This window comes from Eriocheir sinensis, chromosome 40, assembly GCF_024679095.1.
Source record: "Eriocheir sinensis breed Jianghai 21 chromosome 40, ASM2467909v1, whole genome shotgun sequence".
In the NCBI taxonomy this organism is placed as follows: Eukaryota; Metazoa; Arthropoda; class Malacostraca; order Decapoda; family Varunidae; genus Eriocheir; species Eriocheir sinensis.
In genome coordinates, this window is record NC_066548.1 from 5,457,712 (window position 1) to 5,478,288 (window position 20,577).

The 20,577-nt window shown below is 38.6% G+C and overlaps 1 protein-coding gene across 6 annotated transcripts; it reads left to right on the plus strand.

The window, feature by feature from the left end:
• The first annotated feature begins 1,036 nt into the window (after positions 1–1,036).
• LOC127009256 (multiple inositol polyphosphate phosphatase 1-like) lies at positions 1,037–19,871 on the plus strand. Of its 6 annotated transcripts, XM_050882140.1 has the most exons (14): positions 1,037–1,136; positions 1,930–2,134; positions 3,863–4,003; positions 4,428–4,603; positions 5,822–5,947; positions 6,846–6,999; positions 7,439–7,652; positions 8,397–8,469; positions 8,743–8,876; positions 9,580–14,562; positions 14,790–14,899; positions 15,442–15,577; positions 16,018–16,153; positions 19,602–19,871. In XM_050882140.1, the coding sequence occupies exons 2-10, from the start codon at positions 1,948–1,950 to the stop codon at positions 9,746–9,748; spliced, it is 1,374 nt and encodes a 457-aa protein (XP_050738097.1). In that variant the 5' UTR covers positions 1,037–1,136; positions 1,930–1,947; the 3' UTR covers positions 9,749–14,562; positions 14,790–14,899; positions 15,442–15,577; positions 16,018–16,153; positions 19,602–19,871. The 6 variants fall into 6 exon arrangements, with proteins under 6 accessions (XP_050738097.1, XP_050738098.1, XP_050738099.1 ...); XM_050882141.1 differs by lacking the exon at positions 16,018–16,153 and having other exon boundaries at positions 15,442–15,660; XM_050882142.1 differs by lacking the exon at positions 16,018–16,153 and having other exon boundaries at positions 15,442–15,608.
• The last annotated feature ends 706 nt before the right edge of the window (positions 19,872–20,577 follow it).

Sequence of the window (20,577 nt, forward strand, 5' to 3'; positions counted from 1 at the left end):
GCTCACTTGCTTTTCAATCCAGTCTCCTCACCTTTTTTTTTCTTTTTTTTTCTCGCAAAAAGATTCATTGCATTCGAACTTTTAAGTTTTCACGTCTTAGTTATTTATCTGCCATGCATAGAATTCGTCTTCTTCTTTTAACCTCTATTTCTTTGTATCGCTTCGTTGGTCTTCCTCCTCATGATCCTCTTTTTCAATTATTCACACAATTTGTTTTTTCAACTGCATTACGTACCTTTATTATCTTTCCTCATTATAAAATGTGCACTATAGCACTTTCACGTGTGTGCTGTGTAGTGATGGAGAAACCAAATATATACTTTCTGCAAACCGAGTAACTCGGTTTTGATTACTCTTAAAAACCGAGTAAACCGAATATATTGTACGATTTCTTTGCTCAGGCGACAGGCGGACAGATGACTAAAGTAATGTCTTTAATAATATTCCATGTGAAATTCATACAATATTAACTTTTTTTTATTATTTTCAAAGTGCTACGTACATCACTTAATTTCTGCTCGAGATAAACCAGAAGGCACATAAACACATTCCGCGCCACCAGTGTTACGCATAATTCATGTATTTAACCACGATGACGAGTTTCGTTTCCCAGGCTGATGATATATACTAGCTAGTGTTTCAACCATTAGCGCTAGAAGAAATTGAAGACAGAAAAAACTATATCACAACAATATGGAACAGAAGAAAAAAGAAAAGTGAATAAAACTAAAAGACAAACGCCAATCAACACTCAAGAATAGGTCGATAGGTGGGAGCCGTTACAAAGGATTTATAATGTGACTGAAGTCGATTATTCTTGCTTTATTAGTTCCATTGTATCTTTTTAGTTTCCTGGAGCTACTTCCATATGTATCCTTTGTTGCATAATCACACTCTGGTACTGCCTGGGGGTTGGGATGGCATGCTCCTCCCTTCTCCTTTGTTGTTTACTTGCAACAATAAACTATCAATCAATCAATCAGTTAATCATCGGTCGATCTAAATATCCTCCAACATTGCTTTAATCGAGTGAGCCGAGTAGTGCTGGGGGGCCGAAACCGTCCAGTGTTGTGGTGGGCCGCGCCGAGCACCGCAGCCCGCGCCGTGTGCCGCGCCGCCACTACCCTACGTGACAGGTAAGGGTCGTGCCGTTGTTTCAGGGCGGGACAGGGCGGACACTCACATTTATACGGCTCGAGGGCTGCAGGGAAGACGCCACACTAACAAAGGAATACTCTGAGGTGGATTCTTAGGCCGCGGGAGTCTGTGGAGGCGCACGGACGACCCTCCATGTGTTCATTGGTGTTGACACTCCTGAGGTCAACGGTTAATGTTGTGGTGGTGGTGGCTTACTGTTCATTGGGGTAACGGAGGGTTCTGTGATGGAGAAAACGTGGCATGACAGGGCACGAGTTTGGTGGTAGTCTGGGTTACTATCTCTTCTTGGGTGTAATTCTGGAGTTTGGCCACACCAACCTGAAAGAGCGTCACAGTGAATTTATGGCTATCACATGTGTGTTAACAATAACCGTGTGGAGAGCTTCACTGTTGATCTAAATGTAATCTGGTTATTGTTTTAATGGCAATAGTTACCATTTTTGTGGCAAGAGTTACCCTCTTAGTGGCAATAGGTTACTATGTTAGAGAAGATACGATATGATTTGACAGCTATTAGACTAAATTGACAGCAGAGCTACAGTCCGGTTTGTTGAATAACCTTGGCTGTAGCTAATTTTTATGTGAAAGTTTACTATTCGGGGACTGAAACAAAAGATCCGGGGTTTGAGACAGCCAAATGATGGACACCTAAGTGTTTGTTGCTCATTCTAAAAGGAGCTGCCTTGCTCAATTTGGGGCTCCAATGTTATTTATTGCAAATGACATTTGTTAACTTATCTGTAATTCTGAGTGTATCTCCTTTCTCAACAGGTCAGTCTGTGATACTCAATGGCCTGGCAGGCTACCACAGTTGTTTCTTTGTCACTGTGGCTTGTATGGCTGTGCTGCCCGTGCCACAGTTTGCCTATATGTGAAGAAGCGGAAGATGAGACACCACTCCATCTTCTGTCCACCAAGACGGGTTATTTTAATGCTCACAAAGATGGAAGCCATTGGGAAAAGTTCATGGAGGAAGGTGAGTTTTAGAACAATTTCTTCTCAGTTGTGGAGTTAGTAAAGAAATCAGTTATGTCCTTGCTGCCCATGCACATAGAAAACCAAATCTGCTACAGACCATGGCTGTTCAGCAGTTTTGTGCTTTACTGGTGAGTAATAAAAGAAGTCATATCTTTTTATTATGTAAATATATTTTATGTTTTTGTGGGTCTCTCCCAGTAGTCCAAACAATTTTATAATCCAAATGACTCCCAAACGGTAAATTAACCCATAAAGCGTTAGAGACGTAAGAGATACGTCGGCCACTCTCAGACATTCAGGTGTCGGAGATGTAAGAGATACATAGTCCTCCTCCCATCCTTTTCCTAATAAATTACGCCCTCCAAATGTCTGCATATGCTGCTCTCATACATTACACCCACAGTATATGCTGCCTCCTTGACCCTGCTAACATGAATATCGTCTTATTTTCCTTTTATTAGTTTGCAATTTTGTAGCGGTTTCTGCTCCAATATTAGCAGCAATATTAGCTGTGGATTTTATGTGCCATGATGAATTTATTAAGTCAACCACAAGGGGAAAAGATGTAATCAAGAGACTTTAAAATTGACCACAGTATTTAGTTTAAGCTGCCTATTGGCTGTGCAGCTGTCCTGTCATATTCAGCTCTCAAAAACAGCATTGAATATAATATCAGTTTACTTGCCTTGTATCTGTGCATCTTGCACGTATTTTCTGTTTCCCTAAAACTCTATAGTAATGATGAAATTTGCACAAGTTGTAGACATTAGTAACACAAGGCATCTTACATTTACCCAGTGTGAGAGAAAATGAAGCTCTGGACTGGACATTAAATAAACTAGATAATCCAATACAAACTTTAACCAAGACAAGAAATGAGTCTACTAATAAAGTATGGTTGTGATGTAGACCATGCAATAAAAGACACAAAGAAAAGTGGTAAGGTTTTTGTTGGAGTAATTTGGGAGGCATTGTTTTATCCACTTCCTGCTGCTCTGTGATGCTGGGGAGTCTGTATAGGCGTGGCGATGAGCTTCGTCATCATTTCTCACCTTTAGTTGTTGTGGTTATGATTGGCACAGCCAGATGAGGGGTGGGAGAGAGAAGTGGCTGGTGTAAGAAAAATCCCACTCTGCGCTTCCCATGCGGCGCTTACTTTTGTATTTACTTTTTTACTTTTTGTAGACCATTTCCTTCTTGCAATTGCTATAACTTAGTAATTAAGGGCTTCTGACACAGCTCAGGACCTCAACCTTAGGTCCTTTTGCTGCCTGTGGAAGATTGATGTAAAATTTTCATGTGGCGGCTCAGTGCCATCATGACTCATCAAGCGGCTCAAGAGATAGTGAGAAGGGGTTAACAGGTGTCATATTGACCTACAATTTAACCCACTTTGTCGAGGCTCTATAGCAGTGTTGTCCAGCAGCATAGATCAAAGTGCGTGAAAGACGATGAACACACACACACACACACACACACAGAAACTTCCCATGTTCTATGAAGGAAAAGAGAGAGGGGACGGTTGGTTACCTAGGAAGGAAATATAATGTAATGTAATGCAAATATGATATATATAATTGACTTTAGTCAGCCATAGGGGGTTCGTAATAGTGGGAGAATGTAATAAAGGGTACAATAGGCGAAAAAGTTTGGACAGCACTGCTCTATAGGGTAGAATCTCACTCACTCAGTAATGACAGGCTGCACTTTCCGTTTCTGGAACCAGTGCGTGGCTGCTCAGCCAGGCAAGTTTGGCTCCTGGCTCGTCATGGCACACGCTTCCCTACCAGCAATGATATGGGGCGCATGGTGAAGCTGCTGCCATCACTCAGCCAGAGGATTGGAGACAACCACCACCAGGGCAGAGGTAAGTTGGGACTTGCATTTAACCTCTACTGAATAACATCAGATAAGAAATAAGAATGTGTATACATAGCTGTGTTGGTTCAGTGTGGGTGGGTTGTGTTTGTTTTTATGGGCAATACCCATGGCTCTATCCCACTAATTTCTTAAATAAGTTCTTTAAGCAAGCCATATATGATTTTGGAAATATTGTCACTGTGTCATACACCTTTGCAGTTGGTATGCTGCCTTGACTTCTACTCAGATGGCCTGGGTTTGATCTCTGGCATGAAGTAGTGTATATTTCAAGATTTTTCACTTCATTATTGCAGTTTCTTTAATTAAACTCACTGTTGAAAAAGTATTGCCATGGTGGTAGGTCTGGTAGCTAGTCATTAATAACTCACAGTCGTCGTCTTATAGCTGACATCACCCTACCATACTCTCAGGCTGCCTCAAGGAGAGTGATGTCGCGCAGCTCAAAAATTGGTTTCCCCCTTATGAGATGCGAGACAGAGAGCAACTGCAGGAGATGGGTCATGAAGAGATGGCTTCAATTGGTTCACATTGGCGTGAATTCCTCCCTCACCTTTTCAATGGGACCTATGATCCCAGCTTGTTCAAGGTCAGTGCTCATAGGTATTTCACAAGTTGTGGCCTGCAGGTTTCAGCCTATGAAGTTATATTTTATGCCATCAGAACTCATTCCAAGTAAGTTTCTTCCTTAAAAGAAGGCTCATTGTGCTGTTGCTCCATGCATCATCATTACTAGTTTCATCAGTCATTACTAGTCCACTACTAGACACAAGACTTTAGCAGCATCCTCAAGCACCTCCTAGTCTGATGCTAATATACTCCATCCTTCTTTGGCAGGTTTTCTAAGTTCACATCTTCCTGGTTCACTATTTACCCTTACTTCTACAATTCCCAAGTTGCCACACTGTTACTTTAGTTCTTAGTCTGTTATCAGTTCTACATAGAATATACCTGCCCATTTCTTATTCTTGATCATCAATAGAATATCCTCAACCTTTGTTTATTTCCAAATCCATGCTGCTCGCTTCCTATCTTTCCTTGTTATATCCAGAATTTTTCTCTTGCTACATTTATTTATGCATACTTGTAAGCTCCCTCTCAAGATTTTTTGTGAGGTGCAAAGTTTATGAATTGCATGTTAGGATTGGTAGGATACACTGATTGTGTGCATTTCTCTCCAGGGAATGCCAGGTTGCTATTCATAATAATGCGATGTGTACGGAAATTGCTTCATTCTCTTTCTGATTTATATTCTATGGACTGAGTTTGCACTAATTGTCACAGGTAGTTGTATTCATGTACTCTTTCAAATGTTACGTTCCCAGCTATAATTTGTTATCCTGCCAACTGTTAATTAAATATTACTGTCATTTTCATCACATTTAACTTCAGACTTATACTTTCAGACTCAGTGTGTAGTTATTCAAGCATTCTCCACAACTTATGCTCAGAATTGATCAGTTAGTAAAACTTTGTCATATGTGAATCAAAGATTGTGAAGGTGTTTTACTATATACCCTAATTCCTATTTTATTCCACTAATATCTTAAATAAACTTCATTTATTAAGCAAGCCATACCTAATTTTTTAAATATTTTCACCTTGTCCTACACCTTTGCATCACTCTCAGTTACTTTCTGATGCACACACTCATATTTTTTGAGGAGAGACAAATACACTTAATGTCTTGTTGATTTTTTTGTTTTTTTTTTTTTTTATGATATATATATTAGGGCAATGCATTTTATGTGTTCAATGATACATACATGCTTAACTGAAATTAGTTCATCATTATTGTTCTTTTCAGATTGATTTCACCGTTAAGAATCGAACAGAGCAGAGCGCATACCATTTTCTACGGGGTATGTTTGGGGAGGATGCTGTTGGCAATATTGAATTACCAAAGGCTTACAGTCCCAATTTCATTCTTAGGGTGAGTTGCCATAATTCAATGTGATATTCATCCCTAAGTTCATTTTGAGGGTGAGCTATTATAATCCACTGTGACCCAGCCAGCCAAATTCACTTCAGGACCATTAGCTGGGACAGGATTTAGAAACAAAAGTAGACTCAGTCAATTAATCAAAGGGTGAACGGCTCAGCAAAAGGTCTGGCTCCTTATTTTCACTCCATTGAAACCCAAAGTTGAAGTTGTACTGCTACTCCCCTTAGCTGCTCTCTGGTAATAGATAAAGAAGGGGGTGCAGGGTAATGGAAAACATGCCAGCATTTGCCTGCATGAATTCCTGCAAGTTTCAGCTGTGGTCATTAGTTCAAAAATATTTTCTTTGACACCAAACAACTTCTTTTACTGTTCCTTCTGTCTCCTTTCCCTGTGCTGTTTTTACTGTCACATACAACAGACAAGTGAATGACCTGTAAATGCTGCAAGGAAAAATTATTGGAACACAAAGATATCTGAATGAATCAAAATGTGTGTAAAAAGGTTTGTCTTGGCTTGTAATCATGAAGATCTTATCTATGTAGTTGTTCAGTAGGGTGGATAAAACACTAGGAGATAATTTAGTGTAACATAGTGTTGCAGTGGGGGAAATGATTGAGGTTTTACTTAAGCAAAGTAGACTTGGTAGTAGCCACAGAAAGACTTTAAGAAAAGGAGATAACCTAATGCTGAATTATCTAAGATAAAAAGAAAGACTAGAAAATGTAAGAAAGGGTGTGTGGAGAACAAATGAGACAGTATTTATATAATGTTCTGGTATCTGCAAGGAATGGACTTAATTATAGGTTAGTTACTAATGATTATTCTTAATGATATAAACTGATTTGGTTAGGCATAAAAGAAAGATCAATCAATCCTTTTCTTGCAGTTTTACAAGGCGTGCCCAAGGTGGCTGCGTGAGGTGTACAAGAACAATGAAACCACCTATAAGGAGCGCTGGCTGTTTACTGAAACAGAACATTTCAAGAGGATGCTACATGCAGTCAGTGCCAGACTGGGCTTCATGCACCCAATTTCTACAAGTAAAGTTTGAACATCAAAATGAGAGAGTATTGCTTAGAACTCATTTAGAAGGTGAAATAGACATATATTTAGTGGTAAAGGATTGATTCTAGAGTGGGTTTTGTGCATCTCCTGTATGTAGTGAGCTGCAACATATGGTGATCAGCACTCAGTAGTGAGCACTATATGTAAAATCACCTGAAGATAGGAATAGGAATCTATATGAAAATAAATTATAAATATGGAATGGAAGTGCAAATGTCAGGCCTGTTGTGATGGTGGTGTCAGCGTAAAAGTAAAATTGGGGACATTTACTAAGCTGCTCATGGCCTCAGTGGGCTAGTTTAAATTTAGATTAACTAAATTTACTGGAATTAGTGTTGTGTCTTCATGTAATGTCACAACACTTGAAAGGTTTAAAACTACATCTCCACAGCTCTGTTCCCTCCACACCCTCAGATGAGGTGGAGTCAATGTATGATGAGTGCCGCTATGAGACAGCATGGTGGCCAAAGCGGAAGAGTGCCTGGTGCTCAGCCTTCTCTCTCTATGACTTTGAGGTAATGGAATACCACCAAGACCTGAAGTACTACTATGAAGACAGCTATGGCCACCCTCTCAATTCCAAGACTGCCTGCCAGACTCTCAATGATTTACGGAAGCAGTTTCAGCGGTAAGTTGGAATGTGGACTCCACTGTGGATTAGTGGCATACTTATATAGAACTTAACTAGGCTAAGTTGCACACATACAAAACACACCAGGGTTATATTTTACATGTCTAGAAATCTACAGGAATAGGTTGGGCATATTTATACAACTGAGAGCAAATTGCACACCTTGTACATGCATGAAATCACCAGGGCTAACTTGCACGTCTACAGTCATGAAAGACAGTGCTAAAAGATAAGATGCTATATAGTAAGACTATAATATCTTTCAAATGATTGTCTGAACTCTGAATAATTCAGCTTTTGGGTTTGACTATATATTTATTTTGAAAAAAAAACAAGTTTTTGTAAAAAATATAATTTAGCATAATTTCAGCATAATATACTTAAATCATATTATAGTGTTTATGTGCCTCCAAGGTGCAATGGTTACCATGGGTAGCTATGAATCCGCAGTCCATGCACTTTGTAGTTCCTGAGGGATCTTTTCAAATGTATTCTCCACACCACTTAGTCTTATATATTGATTAACACTAAGAAATTCTTCAAAATACACTTTTTGATTCCCTCCCTTAAATGTAAAGAAATTGCCCACTTCTATGAAAACAGTACATGCAACACCAAACCACCACTACTTTATATATACACTACTTGACAGATTCTGTCAACTTGTGTGTGTGTGTGTGTAATTCTTTGACCCATTAAATAAGTATGGTACAAATTCTAAATGGCTGTTTTATGGTTCAGGACAGTACAGAGTGATGGAGAAACCAAGCCAAGAGGTCTGTTCTACTTTGCTCATGACAAGACAATATTCAAGGTAAGTTTGGGGATAAAGTGCTAATGGGAGGGACTAACTCTTACCTTTATGGTGTTCTTATACGTACTTTGATTTTTTTTTAAGTACCGTTTATTTATATAGTTGTTGGTGTGAGACTACCACTCATGTGTCTTGTGCTCACTGGCATTTATAGAGGTAGTAGATGATGTTAAGCCATCAGGTAAAGTGATTTGCTAGACCTGTAAAAGTTAACTATTGGTTTGTGTGAATAATGATTGAGGACACAAGTATCAAACTGTACCCTCATTGCAGGTGATGGCCAGCTTTGGATTGTACCGGCCACCTGATCACCTGCGGCACAACAATTTTGAAGACATGAGGAACAGGGTGTGGAGGACGAGCTTCATTTCTCCCTTCAGTGCCAATCTGGCTCTTGTACTCTACAAGTAAGTTTTTATTTTGGGGACGGGAAAGTGTATGGGTGACATTGATATAAAAAAAGGGATAAACCAATGTTCAAAAACAAATTCAATAGGGCTTATAAAAAGCTTAAAAAAAGAGGTATAGAAGAGAATTAAGAGGAAATGGAAGAGGATTAAGAGGTTTAGAAGAGGACTAACCTTTTCCATACGGTGACGCCGTCAGATGCCGACGTCGGCATTTCCAGAGTGAAGGGGTTAAATTGGTTCATTGCCATCCAGTTTCTACTAATAAAAAAAACTTTTAATGCCTCATACTATGCCTTGTTACTATTTCTCCTCTTATTTTTATGTTCTTTAATGTAATTTTGAAAATTCTTCTTACAGTTCAACTTTCAGAATTTTATTGTCATTTTTTCCAATTGGGAATTCATGTTTCACCTCTCCTGATATCTTAATCCCTTTCATAAATATTAAATCCAATCTTGCTGGTTATCTCTGCCTCTGTGTCTAGTTTCCTCCTTTACCCAGTGAGTCATGAGGTCACTTTATCAGTTCCAGTAACTTTCCCCCCTTGTATTTTTATCTCCTGCTTCAGACAACTCCCAGTTTACTCCCTTGCAATTAAAATCTTCCATAAGCATTACATTTATGATATCATTTATTTCTTTATCTTATGTTAGTTAACTAACATTTTTTATTCTATCCATTCCTTGTTTCCAATCCACAGGTGTGGGGAGGGGCACAAGGTAGCAGTGTTCTTCCAGGGGGAGCCAGTACCCTTGACTGAGATATGCAAGGGGACGGTGTGTGACTGGGAGGAGCTGCAGCACTGGCTCAAGGAAAGTTACCTTTCCTGTGACCTCAACACTCTCTGCATGTTGAAGGATGAGCTCTAACTTATAGATCAGTTGTACCAGACATTTTATAATATTTTAAAGTTTCATTCCACAACTTACTTCTTTGAAAAGGGCTGTGGAGTGATATGGGTTTGTTTTTAAATGCTCCTAAGACTTACCACTTTCTTGTGTTGAGTGATGAGCTTCATGCAGTTATTCTTCACAAAGGAGTGGGAAGGAAACTTAATGATCCTCACACAAATATTTATTGACATTTAAAATGTTTACCTTAATACCCAGTAATATCCTCCTTCCAGGTAAAAGGAGTCATGGCACGAATATTTTACCTAGATAATCTTATTTTAGATTAGCAATATTACTTTTTTACACCATGGCCTGAATGCTTTGCCAAGTCATAAATAGAAGAAAATGAACAACCTGTGGCCTGTGCTGACACAGACCAATCTAATATTATAATAATTATCTGAAGGCCATGTTGTCTACTTTTTATCTTTCTTACTAATATTGTCACAGTTAAACTACAATGAAGATTTTTCTTCTTTTCAAACAAAGTTAAAAAAAAGAAAAGAAAGAATGATAAAGTTAGGAGTACATGCTATGCTGCATGTTGCCTGGGTCTCAACTCGATCTCTTTGCCGCCTGATGGAGAGGACAAGATAATATGGCAGGGCTCAGAGTTTCAGCTTGGTTCCTGAATCAAGGAGGCAAAGTACTGAAAAGCAGCAGCATTCTAATCTCCATTATCATTTCTTGCATCTGTGGCTCTGTTAAGCATTTTAGAATATTTATGTTTGAATCTGGCATTTTTTTTAATAATGGTAAATTGTGATAGGATAAATGAAGGCCATTCCCCAGTGTGTCTTCCAAGTGCCCTGCAGGACAGCAAGCACAAGTCCTCAAGAATATTCACGGCAAAACAACTAGTGTTGTTTCTAATTGAAGTTGGGCATACAGGTCATTATGGAATGCCAATTATTTTCCCTCTGAGTCTCCTTCCATTGTATCTATCAGCTTGGTTCACATTGTGAGTTATGCGTGACAGATAGTCATCCTGTATGCTTTAAACTAATTGTCTGCTCTTGGAAGTTAGCTAATTTCTCATATACATTTTATATAAACTCTAATGCTGTATTTACAGCATAATCTGCATATGAAGCATAAATATCAATCATTCTTCAATTATAAAAAATCAGTTGCAGATAATCTCCACTGGAGACATGATACCTTTTATTTTTCCCTCATTTTCACTTACTGTTGATTAAAGATTTGCATTGTGCTTGCACTTCAAAATATTTGTTCAAGTTGCCCAGCAAACAGTTCCACAACTCTAAAAAAAAGTTAGTGCAACCACAAGCACAACAAAAAAAGTTGAGGCACTGCCCACCCTGGATATATTACAGATACGTATATAGATAGATATGGATGTAGATAGATATATATATATATATATATATATATATATATATATATATATATATATATATATATATATATATATATATATATATATATATATATATATATATATATATATATATATATATATATATATATATATATATATATATATATATATATATATATATATATCCCACACACATAAACATATACTTTGCATCAGTCAAAGGAGTTTGAAATATAAAACCACTAAAGCCAGTAATGATTTGTTTGTTCTTTGATTTTGGAAAAGAATACTAAATCACTAATACCTTTGCACAAAAAGTACCCCCAGCAGCAGCACCATTGTGTCTTGGAATTTCACTGTCCCTCTCATGTACTCTCAAGTCATTGGGGTCACTACCCTAACATAGGGTGCTGTTCCAGATGTGCTGACAATCACAAATTATCTCCTCACGCAATGGTATACTTTGACAGTTATTATTATCAGTTCATAAGTGCATCCTTCTAAAGTTCTAAACCAAGTGTTTGTCTCTCATTGTATTTGTGACCAACTTTCTAGTGATAGTTTAAGATATAATTGGGTGAGCGAGGTAGTAGGTGACTAAAACACATTATATGTCGTCTTTCATAGAGTACTTATTTTGTGACCCCCTGACATGTACTGACATAAAGGATTGTATCTGGCCTAAGCCTCCCATAAGCTGTACTGGTACTGGGCAACAACTCCAGAAGAGTTGCTTGAAATTTGAGAGTAGAATGTTACTGCCTTGCCACAAAGTTTGTTAGTACAGATCAGTGGTGGCTTCAAAACCAGTTTCATTTGTAAAATAGGCAGCTCATACAGAACCTGTGCTTGGATTTTTGCAATCTATATTTTTTCACCTCAATATAAATTTTTAAGAAAATTTTAGAGAAATGGTGTTTGTCATGTGTGTGGAGTTTAGTAAGAAATTGTCTTCAGAAACCATGCTGCATTACTCTCTAGTGTTAATTGAGACACAGAGGAAACAGAGTAAGAACACAGGGTAACACCCCCTTGCCCCCGTATATACTTCATTAGGAGTGGTTTATTCCCATTTCTACAGGTGCCTGGCTGCTTAGTCCTTACGTGTGCAAACCACCCACATGGTAGCCACCCTTCATATTGTATGCTAAAATGTCAACTTTCCAAAATTTACTCTGAAAGAAATATTGAGTTACATGCTGTAAAGCATCTTCATTTTGAAAAATTTAATATATTTTATTAAATTTATAGAACTCAACATAGCATGAGGATGTACAGTCACCTCTCCTTTGTACCCCCCAGTTAATTTTTTTAGGCAATTGTGTGAATATGGTGTGTATCAGACAGAGATATCCCTGCTTAGCAGCACAGAATCTAAGACAGGAATGCAACTAAGGTCATATATGAAATTTACCTTGCCTGATGGGCCCACAAAACTTTAATTAAGCTTCCAAGGGTAATTATTTAACATTTTATGATTTTAAATATTTTGCCAGATATCTTTGATGTCCCATTCCATCCTTACACAAAAAGCAATAGCTTTTGTATGACAGCTGTACTAAAAATATGAAACTTGAATGTTCAAATTTCAAATAGTTGTTTTCTTAATGGGTTTTATCTTTGTATACAGGTACTTTGTACTTGTGCATAGCTTTTGGTGTAGTGTGCCATGAGTTAGTTGTCTTGTGTTGGAGAAGAGGCGAGGAAAGTCTTTTAAAGCAATGTCCAGATATAGATCATTTGTTGCATGGATGTAATATTTCAACAGTCCATGTTTAAGATGACAGTGTTTAGTGTTTTATTATATGTTGTGTCATGAGGTAATCAAATCTCAGCCTTTATTATCATGGTTCAGTGGTTATGACTTTTAGTATTCTGATTGTAATATACGGGTAATGTTTTAGATATTGTTTTATCTCAGGAGAGTTAAAGTGTGGTAAAGCAGGGCAAAGTTAAGCACTTATGAGTGGAAAAAACATCCATTTGTGATTAGTATTATAAAGAAGGACACATCATTCATCATAATTGGCCCATTTGCTGGTCATAATGATATTTATAATATATTATTATTATTATTTTTATCATCATAATTACAGGTGATTAACTTCATCCTGAAAACAAAATTAGCAGTGTTGTTTAATGGCCACTGTCTCAGTCATGCCATAGTTTTGTTGAGATGAGGTGCAGTGCAGTGCCCCTGACCTTGAAATTCAAACCTTTGCCTGGAAGTTGAAGTCCAACTTAACATCGTGTAGCAAGACATTATGTGCTCTTGACAGTCACTAAGCAGTGTCATACCACAAAGACACATTTGGCAATGGCATGCATCTGGGTGTTTGTGGAACATTAATAGTTATTGATTAACAAATAATAGTTTTAGATTTTCAACTGATTTGCTAATAATTAGAAAATTATGGTAAATTATGCAATGTTAAATTGTAGTGACTGTTAATTAGTATTACATCTTTGGCACTAGCTGATAAGTTTTGTGTTCTGGTGCTAATATCAACTGTGGTATATGATATCCATAGATAGTTAACTGCTGCATATGTTTTTAAGGCTCTGTCATCACTAGTGTAAAGTGCGTTTATTATTGCTGAAGTGTTCACACAAGTAATGCTTAAGTAGAAGTTCTTAAGATGTTAGGAAATTAACACATTGTTGTGTACTCAGCTTTATTGACCTCAGATTATTTGACTCTACTTTTCTTGAACATGACATGTATTTCTGCGACACCATACAGTATACAGCAATTTTTTTATGAATCCAACTCATGGTGCATCCTGTGCTTACTTTAACCATATTTAAAAGTTTTTTAATATAGAATGTGTTTGTGTAAAACAGTATTAGGAATCTTTTATTGTCACTAATCACAGCATCAGGAAAGCCTGATTCCTATTAAACAGCTAAAGCCCTGATGAGATTCATGGGCAGCATGTGGCTACCCCAAGCTAAAAGCCACAGATAAGATGGTAATGATATTCCCAGAAGTCAGGGTGATAAGCATTCCACTATGATTATTTGCAACACAATAATATTGTAATGACAGTATGGTGCTGAAATTTATCGTAAGATATTTAGTAATAAAAATGCCTACATCAGCCATCACCTCATACAAAGGTTGTCAACTCTTCACACCTATCATGAAGGATGCAAGAACACCTCACAAAAAGAAGATTGAAAGTATGAGACAAGATTCGCATTCTTCAGTAGCACCCTTCACATACAGAAAAATGTGTCCTCAATATCCTGCAGCCTCCAAGAATCTGGTGTCTTTATGAACATTTATAAAACATATTTTCACAGTGTATTGTGTGGTACTGATTGTCATATTCAGTCTTGTGTTTCATAAAAGGCCTATCTACGCAAGTCCCCAGACTAACTTGTTTGGTACTAGTTCTCATCCTGATATGATCTCACCAAGAGCCAAGAGGAGATTCAAAGTAAGGTATGTATTCAACTGCAGAAATATGTTTAGGTAAGATATGACTGCATACCAAATTGAAATAGGCTTACAATGTTGTGCATACTGATTTCACTTTATTCTATTATTTTTTACAGCCCAGCTATCACGTTATTTGTTTATAAGCTAACACTGATCCAAATTTTCTACAGTTTAGCTAGTCAGTCATGCACACAGTAGAATAAAGATACTCATGCTAATTTGTTTTCCAGATTCAAGGAAGCAATGCACTGGGATGTATGCTATAAAGAAGAAAAGAGTAATTATGCTTCATACATCCGAGTGGAACCAAACAAGGGGTCAATGTTGCAGTAGTGATAAGGTGAGTGGGGGTGAAAATATTGTAGTAGCCCTATGACAGCATCAGAAGTAAATGGTTGTGTTGGAGCACAGAGAAGGATTGAAAAACTGTGAGCTGATAGAACTGGAGAAATTTCTTGTTCAGGATAGCTTTAGAGTTTAAAAGACTGTAAACTAAATGTTCCTTTCTTTTGTGTTTTATGTGATTGAAATTTTAATGTAGATTCCAGTCTACTAGAATGGAATATTTTATGGTAATGCTGATTTTTCTTTCTGCAGTGTTCCACTTAACCGAGAGGCATAGAAAATGATGATTACAAATGATGATATACCAGGCCTCTGTGATGAAGGCTGATCGTGTATATAACTAGCCTAATGCACACACATACACACAGCTGAAATCTAAAGTTTAACCATTTCCTCTGAAAAAAATTCTCTCTCTCTCTCTCTCTCTCTCTCTCTCTCTCTCTCTCTCTCTCTCTCTCTCTCTCTCTCTCTCTCTCTCTCTCTCTCTCAATCCAGTATATGGAAGTGTGGTGACTCATTACAATGTAAATTTTTCAGAGGATCATGTCCATAGTCTTGTCCTGATATCTGCCCCTTGGACCTCCACCAAGGCAGAAGCTGTGGCACCCCTCTGCAGTCAGCATTCTGCCCATGTATGGCTTGAGTCTCTCCTTCCAGCCTTCTCTTCTCCAAGGTATTCTAAACCTCAACCCAGTTTATGAGAGGTAACCCTCTTATACCCAAGCACCTCCATAGCATAGTGCTTAGAATGCCTAGGTAACTACAGCTCCACAGGCCAGGGTTTCATCCTGGCTAAGGCAGTCTGTGAATAACACCCAACTGTTCACTCTCCCTTTCAGGCTGGACAAAAGTGAATTGGAATTCAGAGTTAGTTCATGTTTTCATGAAGATACAATGTAAAACACAATTAGGAATCTTGATGGGATCTCCCCAGGTTATAGAATGAAACATTTTGAAAAATTATTTGATAAGTGATCTATTATTTTGAATTTCATTAAACAATACTTTGATGAAGCATGAACAAAATGCAGCAAAAACTACTGTAACTGCTTGCTTGTAAGCCTCGAAGCTGTAGTAAGTCAATAATACTTCCAAGTGCCTCTTGCATTGCAGGGCACTCTTGGACATTTTCCAGATCTGTGGGATTCCTACAAGGATTATTATCGCAATGACTGGCCTTTACTCTGGGACAGAGAGTGCTGTGAAGTGTGGGGGAGACATTTTTGGCTTCTTCCCTGCTGATTCAGGAGTGAGGCAGGGGCACATCGTACTCCATCACTTTTCAACACTTGCATGGACTGGATATTAGGCAAAGTTCCAGATCAAAGTCGTTGCAGAGCATCTGTTGGCAACATCAAGGTCACTGAGTCACTGACCTTGTTTTTGCTGATGATGCTGTACTTCCCGAAGAATCGCTGGAGGTCCTGTTGTTGGCTCTTGAAGTACTGCATGAGAAGGTGAGGTCTCTGAGACTGAAGGTCTCCTGAGTCAAAACCAAGGTTCAGTCATTTAAAGACATGCTGGATGACAGTTCAGTGTGTTCATGCATCTGGAGAGGATGTCAAGGTCACTAAAAGTTTCACATGCCTCAGTAGCATAGTGCATGTCAATGGTGGGTCTTACCAGTTACGTCACTCAACAGACTTGCCTGGGCCATGGTGGTATAGACTTAATCAACACAAGTATATAGTGTTCTCAATATCTTTGCCGGTGGACAAAGATTCAAATCCTGATGTCAGCTGTGCTCCTGGTCTTACTGTGAGATATGGACACTGAACACACTTGGAGAGGTGGTACCAGGTATCTACACAGGGTCATGGAGTACTGCTGGAATGACCATGTCGAACCAGCGACTTCTTCATGAAGCTGAATCAGGGACTGTGACCAGCTTAGTCCATGAGCACCAAATCCAGCTAGCTATATGTGCACTTGGCATGCTTTTGGTGACCTCAATATCCTCACCACATGCATGAACTGACTGAACTGTGTCATCCTCCAAATGATTGGACCTTGGTTTGGCCCTGGAGATCTTCAGCCCCAGTGGCTTTGCCTCCTCTTACAGCACTTTGTGAGCCATCACCAGGACCTCCAGCAATTCCAAAAGTACAGCATCATCAGCAAAAACAAGGTAAGTGATCTTGATGTTACCAACAGATGCTCCACAATCAGGGTTGTTTTGATTTAAATCAAATGATTTACATCAATTTAAATATACCATATTTAAAATTATTTAAATGTTATATCGAGTAATATATATATATATATATATATATATATATATATATATATATATATATATATATATATATATATATATATATATATATATATATATATATATAAAATTACGTGATTTACGTCGCTGCCTATTGCGCTGTTAGGCTTTTATAACTGGTGGGGGCCTGATGGTCGGCCCAGCCTGTTGCGGCGCCATCTTGTTTTGGCTCATACTGCCCCCCGGAGCTCATCTATGAGCCTCTCTTTGGAGAAGTTATCTAGAGTCCGGGCTGATAGGTGGTCTTCAGGGCAGCATGTGGGTACTCTTGGGCCACTTGGCGGTGCCTGAAAAATCCCAGTTGTGTGGCGGCCAGGATTCGAACCCGCGTCCCTCCTGGATCTCCCGGACACGGCACTGGCACGTTAACCACACACACACACGGTGGCTGAGTGGTTAGCGTGCCAGCCCCGCACTCCGCCACGCTGTCGATGATGCGGGTTCAAATCCACCGCTAACCACCTGGGATTTTTCAATCACCGCCGAGTGGCCTAAGCCTACCCACATGCTGACCTGAAGACTGCCTATCAACCCGGACTCTAGAAGAAGCTGTGCAGCGCAAGTGAAATCAAGAATGAGCTCCGGGGGCAGCATGAGTCAGTCAGGTACCAGGGAATCATTGCCTTCTCTTACAAGAAAAATATTCAAAATCATTAAAAAAGTAAATTATTACTCCTACTTATGATTTTTATGTGAAAACTCATCATGGGTAACATGTATTAAACTATGGTTTCATTTAACATTGCCAAGTTTAATACAAGGTACAGGTGTTTGGAGGTTTACTAGATGAAGCATTACAGCCTCTTCATGCGAGTGGTGAAGACATTGATATCATGGAAAATATCACATATATTGGCATTTTAAAGTAGAACAACGGTGGGTCTCATTGGGGAAATTTATGCAGAAGTGCAAAGATCAAGATCTCAAAGTTGCTTGTGTTCCCTGTCTTACTCTGTGGCTGAGAAACATGAACTCTGAATAAGACTTGAAGAGGCAGATTGATACCTTTGCAGAATCATGGGATATTGCTAAAATGATCAAGTCAAACTGGTGAATACTTCATGAGACTGATTTAAGGGCTATTTACTGCAAAGTCCATGAACAGCAACCTGGCTATATGGGTGTGTGGCATGCTACCTTGAAATAGGCCTTGCTCGTCAGGATGTTTCTGTAAAAAACAGTCCTGAGTGGAGGAGACCCGGGGGGAACCCCGAGTCTATGGATTGAACTGGTCAATAGGTCCTACCATGAGGTACATCATATGAAAAGAGGGCCCGTGCCTGAAGGAACCCCTGAGTTTGGCATTGTAGGGTGGGCAAGGCAATGTCCCCCCTCACCTCCAAGTATAAGCTCCTGTTCATTGATTGATGAGTAGTATATCAATCAATCAATAGGAGTATACACCAGGGGACAAGTTGCCTGATGCTAATCCTGGGGAATTCTCCAGGTAAGTCTTCATCCTGAATATCTCATGACAGGATCTATCGATTTGCTTGAGCTACAAACTCTGTGGGCATCCCCTTAGCCTCCTCACTCATGATTATCATACAGAAACAACTCAGTAAGCAAGATCAACTTCAAGGTAACATGCTATATGCTTGTATAACCAGAGTTAGCATTCACAGATTATGCAAGTTATAGGCCTCAAACCAGTCTAATCAAGTAACCACCAGTTTGACACAGTCATTCTAGCAATATCCCATGATTCTACGTAGGCACTTAAACTAAAGGCACCAATCAGTCTCTTTAAGTCACTATTCATTGCTCATGTCTCACAAAGAATAAGATAGGGAGAAAAATTCCAGCTTGGTGGCACCGGTCAGGGATTGAACTCGCATCCTTCTGAACACGGGGACTGTACTGTTTCACATAGTAAAACTCCAAACATCTGTGCCTTGTTCTTGGAACAGAATACCTTTAAACCTCCAAACATCTGTACCTTGTTCTTGGACCAGGATACCTTGAGTCCCAAGGGCTTTGCCTCCTTGTGTAGTACCTCAACAGCCATCACCAGAACATCCACTGACTCAAGGATTACTTCATCTTTGTCAAAACTAGGGACAGTGAAGTCAGTTTTCAACAGAAACTTAACAATGACTGATCCACAACTCTGTGTACTACCCAGTCCATGCAAATGTTGAAAAGTATGGATACATCTCTGAATTCTTTTGACAACATGAAGCTTGAGTGTTGCAAAAACAAACCTATGATCCGTTATAAATAACTCACACTCTGGAAAACCCTCCAGATCTGGTGGATCCTCCAATTATATAATGCTTATAGGAATGTGGTCAATCTCCTTAGCTACCTATTGACTGATTGATTGATGAGTAGCACAGTTAAGAAATATTCCTTTAGTTTTACACAGCAACAAAAAGTTTGCTTTCCAGAGTTGATGAACATCTTCTCTTCTCCCTAACAGACAGCGTCTGAAGTTTGATTGACAGCTGGATTGTCCCACCACTGTGTAGAAAGATCTTTTCATCCATTCCAGTAAAGAGGTGACTTGTTGGAGGATTGGTATGCCTGGCAGTGCACAACACCTGAAAGCAATGACACCAAAATGAAAAACATTACCCAAGTACTGCAATTAAAATATTGTTGTGTACATTTGATTGTTAAAGGTATATACCTATTTCTGTAACGAATTTATTTAAGTGTTTTGAAGCATCAATAAATATGCAGGTGGGGACATTAATATTGTTTAATTTAAAAATAAAAATAAAATACATTTCCTTACATTTTTCTACTAATTCTGCAAGTTTTCTACCTAACATGACCAATTTCAAAACAAATTATACTATTATGTACAAACCTTAAGTGGAAAGTTACTATTTCTAAACTTCTCACCATTTGTGTTATTCCAGTAACTGTACAGGAGGAAGGCAACTTCTCCAATGGGTATCAAGTGTGATTTAGTGCAGATTGAATAAATGGTCAAACAAACTTAATTCTCTACAGATTTTATCATCATTACTACAGTCAAGAAGAGGGCAATTTAATGCACATTAAATCTAAAATAGTAAGAATTTGCTGTAATAAGAAGCTTAATTACTGCACTGTCAACATGAACTTTTCGCTACAAATCTAGTCCAGTGCTATTCATCTCATGCTGTTGCAGTGTAATGTGCCACAAATTGAGACATAAGCTACTGAGGGAGTACCGAGAATTGAAAAGCTCGTTTAGTACAGCTGTAAAGAAAAGCAGATCTATTTTATTCCCTGTTTCCTTTAGAATAGATTACTGAATTTTGATTTAATAAAATAAAATCTATTGATCATCTTGGACAGATGGCTTTTTCAATATTACGCTCCCGAAGGTGAGTGTATCATGGGACGCCACCCCACTCATTGTTGCTAGGTTGCTGCTCAGTATTTTTCAGCCTGGCATGTGTCAC

Coding starts and splice junctions, on each gene's coding strand:
- LOC127009256 (XM_050882141.1), top strand. CDS start 1,948: ATGGCCTGGCAGGCTACCACAGTTGTTTCTTTGTCACTGTGGCTTGTA. Junction 4,604..5,821: donor ATGATCCCAGCTTGTTCAAG/GTCAGTGCTCAT, acceptor TGTTCTTTTCAG/ATTGATTTCACCGTTAAGAA. Junction 8,877..9,579: donor CTGGCTCTTGTACTCTACAA/GTAAGTTTTTAT, acceptor TCCAATCCACAG/GTGTGGGGAGGGGCACAAGG.